Raw genomic sequence first — 5,462 nt, 5'->3', positions numbered from 1 at the left:
AGGAAGGAGATGAAGTAGAGGAGCATCCACGGGTTGTAGTTCATGACTGGCTGCAAAGTGAAGAAAGGCGAATGTCAACTGAACCTCAAAAAAAACCAAAAGGGAGCAAATTGATACAGCTGCCCCATCCTCAAAACCCGTGGGTGCCCCTTTGAGGCAGCTCAGTGTGCTCTGCTCTTCCTGAAAATTAGAGACCTCTGAGACATTTTAACTGAATGCTCCCAAAACACAAAGCACGTTGAGGAAAGAAGAACCACCTCTGTTCTGCCAACAGCAGGACAGTAGCATCCTTTGCAGTTATTGTAAGTCCCTCACTGAAAACCTGAATCCACACAAAAGCACTTCTTTTTTCCTGAAATGTCCAAATTGCTTAAAAAGTCAAACCATTCTTCAACAGGTGTGGTTCTCCTAACACTAGTTACACCAGTTGTGTTGCAAAATCTGTCGGGAAAAGGCTAGGTCCAAATCCAGACTTTTCACTTGACTCCTTGTCACACCCCAGGACTTGAGTTAAACGGCTCCCTTGATCCCAAGCCCATAACCCCATTTGGCTATGGAAGCCAACAATATTTTGCAAAACAAGAGCCAAAACATGTGACCTTTGACAACTCATTTCTTATAGCTCTGCTAGAGCACGTACCTGCTGGTCAACTCCCACAGCATCTAAGCCATCGTACATGATATCCACCCACCCATCCTTGGAGGCCAGAACAAAGAGAGACATCAGGGCCTAGAAATACATGGGGAAAAAGTTAGACATAGTTGCACTAAAGCTTTTTTACCTGTAACATTTTACTCCTCTTTGCCCTTTCCTGCCTGGGGATTATCATTACCTGTCTGATAATGGGACACTGATGTCCAAGGTTTCTCCCGGCAGCAAAAACCTATCAATGTCAGCACCTGGTTCAGCAATGAGCGCTAATTCGGAAACCACAAAGCCAAAGACAAAAACAGCTTCATTTCCACCCTCCAGGTCTCTACTGCTCCCGACTAATTAGTCCTTACCATGCTGCTAAAATAAGGCTGTGTTGCAGAGATAGTTGAAAGTGTCCAGCTCTATTAGACAAGACCTTCTGCAAGATATATTTGGTTTGTTATGTAGCAGTGAAGCAATTAAGTACTCCACAAAGCCACATGTGCTTGTTCTGTTCCGAAAAGAAGTGTATGCCTGCTTGGAAACACTACCTTTGGGATTTACAGAGACAGAATGCTGTGTATGTGAACTGAATATTTACTGCGACTGGTAGTGCCCTGTAAGAAAATCCCATGGGATAACAATGCACAGGTTTTAAGTCAAGGAGGTAAAGGAGCAAAGAAGCAGATTACCATTCTATTAATACCTGGCCGAGATTATCAAAATTATACTTGTGCCGGACCCATTTGTAGCTTGCTTCTGTACAATCCGATTTATTTGTGATGTTTCTGGTGTCCTCCCCCTGGCAGACAAAAAACTTGCCTTTGAAAAGCTGCAAAACACGCAAAGAAGAGAGGAACTGTAAGGGTTCAGTCCACAGGATTTCTCTGCAGATAATGGGCATTTCTCCTGAGCCCACACCGATCAGAGAAGTTAAGGGAAATGGCCTCATTTGTGCTGGTTATTAAGTGCGAGCAGCCAGTATAATATGCACCTAATGAGCAAATGCATGATTTCACATCATTTAGGACACCCACCTCGTGCATTAGGTCGTCTGGTTCAGTGGTCTGAGACTGGCCTAAAGGCCTTTGCTTCTGGGTCGCCAGCTCAAGTGTAGCCCCAACTAATAGCCCAGACCAGCTAATGGCTTCTTACCACGTGTGGAATGACTCCGGCGACTCTCAGCCCACTTAACGATGCTGGTTTCAAGAGTCACCGACAAATTAAGTGTAACAGGGGCCCTCTGTCAGCAGAGAAAAGGTGGCACTGAAGAGGCTGAGCTCTGCTCTTACAGGTCACAAGTGGACACGTCAGAGAGGAGCCGAGCTGCTGCGAGTGACGTTGGGCTCTCGCTGAATCAAGATTGCTGTCAGTCCAGCTCCGGTCTCTGATCCTGAATGCTGTTCTCCAGCCATCATTAGGCTCTGCAGTCCATGCAGGGGTCTCTGAAAATATTCCTCGTGCAGAGCTTAAGGAGTCAAGCCCAACTGGTGCTGGGTAGCTGATCCCGAGCTTATTTCCTTTGGTGTAAATCAGGAGAGACGCAACTCCTGGGACTCAGCTCCTGATTCACACCTGCACGAGGAATATGAGCCTCCACGCACTTAATTCTAGACCTGGTGTTTCCCACGCACATAATAGAGAGTGGCAGGAGATGATTACTGCTTCAGACAGGGTGATTGATGCTAGCAGGATGGATGGTATCAGAGCCCGGGAGACATCCAACAAATCTGGTTTTATTTGCTGACAGAAGCTATTGACATTACTGTTTTGGGGGAAAATAGCAGCCTGCTCTCCAGGCTCCTTAAAACACCACCTGGGTATACAGAGAAAAGATGCTGATAGTTTTTGATCTGTTGTTCTAGACAAATATCAGTAGAAATAATAGCGAACAAGATAAACCCACGCATTACTCCATAGGTTTCCTTCAGAAATCAACAGCAGAAGGATGTTCTCTAGGCATGCAAAGTTAATCACCACTCAATGCAGTCATAAGCTTCTGGATGTAAGAAGAGAAGTATTCCCTGATCTTTCCATGGAGAAACACTATCCAGGGGTAAGGCAGACTGGGGAGATATAGCCTTCACAAAGAAAAGTTTTAATGAAGCAGGAAGGTAAACAATTGTTTTTAATATATTGTCTATAAAAATAACTTCTCTAGGAGCTGGACTGCAATGCCACTCAGACGGGAGCAGTAACACAGCTACTAACGGGGTTTGGAAATACAAAGCCCCATTTGCAAAAATGCTGACCCCTGCCAGTGTTTCAGATTTTAGCACTTCTGAAAGTGAAAGACCCAGTGATTCCTATGGTACTTATTTTATCAATCTATTTCTTGTGTCTTGTTAATGACTATTCATGTGTGACAAGCTCTACAATAAAAATAGTCTTGCTAAGAGGAAACACTGTTAGAAACACGGACGTCTGGATTTTAATAGCATTAAAAACCTCTAGTTTGATCCCCAGTTTATTTTTACATGGGAAAACCAAACTGTAACTTTGAGAGATCATCTTTTTATAGAAAATAGCTATGGCCCTCATCTTACACCTAATTAGCAATAAATATTAACTGAGAATTTTGCATCCTGAATACAGGATCAGTCTTGCTTCTATCTACCACTTAAGCACATCGATAGTCAAGACAATTTAATGTAAGACTGCAAGTCACTAGGGAAAGCAAGCACAATTAGCAGAGAGGAAATTCAAAGAGCATACTGCAAGTTTTGTTGTTTGGCATAAATTTTCCTGTGTCTGAGTTTTATATTGTTTTACGGTATATGCTTAGTTTTATGAATCTGTTTAGTATAATGGATGGATGTTGTTGTACTGTAATGCTAAACCAATCTAGCTGCTGAGGTGTTTATGGATGACATGATTTCCTTCTCTGTTTATTTTCAATGCTGTATTTATTATTTAAACAGTATATTAGTACAAAATATTATATAAGATACCTTTCCAAAACAAAGCCAAACAGAGCTGCTTTCCAAAGCTGGCTGTGACAGATCAGATAAACTTCAGAAAGAAATAAGTGTTATGTCAGAATATTTATATGAAACAGTCTCTTCTTCTTAGGTAATGAGAAACCAACTGCATTGGAAACTCTGCCACTTTTCCCCCGTGTTCCTGCACTCCTGGGACTGAGGATATTTCCAGCAGAGCAGACTCAGAAATCTCTATTTCTGCAAGCTTTCAGTTATACAAACTGTCAGAATCTGAATGAATCTCCAGGTCAAGGTCTCTCTGGAGTTTACAAACCAACGATTTCAGCTTTGAGAGTTTCTATTTCCCCATTGGTTTATACCTAGAAGAAAGGTGGAGGGGAGATGTCCCCATGTTATCTCCCAGGCAGAACAGGAATGGGATTTAACAGTTTTCCTAAGCAGAGTTTTTCTGGTGGTACATGTCATGCCTCAGGCCTGACCCTTCTGTGGTGTGCCTGGGGGAAGAAAGTGGAGAAATATCTTGATTCACATCCCACTGCAGGCAGAGCAGAAGTCCTTGTGGTGGGGAAAGAATGAAGAAAGTCTATTCCGTGCCTTTGAGGGGGTCATCATGTTGACTTTTGTATCACTGCATGCAACAGGGAAGCTTCAAGAAAGTTCAGCACATCAAGTGACACATAGCCAAGATTTGGAAGCCAGGAATAAATGCGTCTTGAGAGCACTAAGAAGGCCACGCTGTGCTGCTGGGGTGGGGACCAAGAGCCGCGTAAGCCCTTGGGTGTGAGTCATTCCAAGCTGTTAACTATGGCAAAGTTATGGATTCAAAACCAACACGTTTCTAGAGCTGGGCAGAGGACCTTCATGGAACCAGAGAGAGGCAAAAACCAACCCCACTGCCTGGCTCTAAACATTGCTCCTTCAGCTATGGCTAGGGATGTGTGTTGCTGGGCCACTGTTGTTAGGTTGTAATTGTTAATGAGATTTTAATGGCTGACCAATAATGGGAAATCTGCTTCCTCCTCGCTAGGAGCAAGGAATGTTCCCCAAGAAGGCCAAACAGCCCATTGGTTCTGTTTCAGAAAGGCTTCTAGTGTGCCCATTGGTACAGATACCCAGATGTGGGGCCATCTGGGGCTCGTTACAACTTTGGGTTAGGTGCTGAGCCTTACAGGGGACTCACCTGAACTCCCAGGATCCCGAAGATTATGAAAAAGGCACAGCAGATGACCACAATGTTCCCAATGGGCTTCAGGGATGACATGAGAGTCTCCACCACCAGCTTCAGTCCTTGGGCTCGACTAATGACTCTGTGCGGGCAAGTAAGTACAAAAGCTATGTTAGTCCTGTTCTTGCCCAGTTCTGCCTCCTATCAAGATAGAAAATGTGGAAAAAACAGCATTAGGGCATTTTTTAGAATGGCAAATAACTCAAAAATCATGATTAAAGAAGCAGTTCTGGAAGATTGACCTTGTGAGATTATGGAGGTGTTTGAGAGAAAGGGGTCTCTGCCTACACATACAGCTTCGCATAAAAGAAGAGGAGGAGACCACATGAGGAGCCAGGCCAGAAAAGTCACTGGCGAAAGACCTAGGAAAGGAAGATATATAGGCTAGTCCCATATTTTTCAAACTTGGAATGATGGTTTTAATCTAACCCATTACCTATTCTTGATCCATTTGGTGATCAGCATCTTCTAGTTACCATTTGCTATAATATATTCAAGCCTTGGCATTTTCCTTTTCCTATCATTTAGTCCGAAGAGCTCTCTAGGTTTCCAGCCTTGATCACACCTTCCCTGGGATCTAGCCTCTTGGTTTGGGCCATCCACAAACACACACCTTTATGCCTGTAGCCTGTCCAGGACTTCAAAGAGAGGGCCTCCCAGT

The 5,462-nt window shown here is 43.8% G+C and overlaps 1 protein-coding gene across 1 annotated transcript in view; it reads right to left on the bottom strand.

Annotated features, from left to right (window-relative positions):
- Window positions 1-5: 5 nt before the first annotated feature.
- CACNA1G (calcium channel, voltage-dependent, T type, alpha 1G subunit) overlaps window positions 6-5,462 on the bottom strand; it is a gene marked incomplete at its 3' end in the record, with an annotated part of 68,811 nt that continues 63,354 nt past the window's right edge. Inside the window, exons 22-25 of the mRNA XM_009578381.1 lie at window positions 4,757-4,883; window positions 1,341-1,466; window positions 641-730; window positions 6-50 (exon numbers count right to left, since the gene is read on the bottom strand). Coding sequence (XP_009576676.1) covers window positions 6-50; window positions 641-730; window positions 1,341-1,466; window positions 4,757-4,883 — 388 coding nt within the window. The remainder of the gene's footprint in view (window positions 51-640; window positions 731-1,340; window positions 1,467-4,756; window positions 4,884-5,462) is intronic.

The sequence above is a fragment of the Fulmarus glacialis genome, unplaced genomic scaffold, assembly GCF_000690835.1.
Source record: "Fulmarus glacialis isolate BGI_N327 unplaced genomic scaffold, ASM69083v1 scaffold18905, whole genome shotgun sequence".
In the NCBI taxonomy this organism is placed as follows: Eukaryota; Metazoa; Chordata; class Aves; order Procellariiformes; family Procellariidae; genus Fulmarus; species Fulmarus glacialis.
This window is presented reverse-complemented; position numbering and strand designations above follow the sequence as displayed.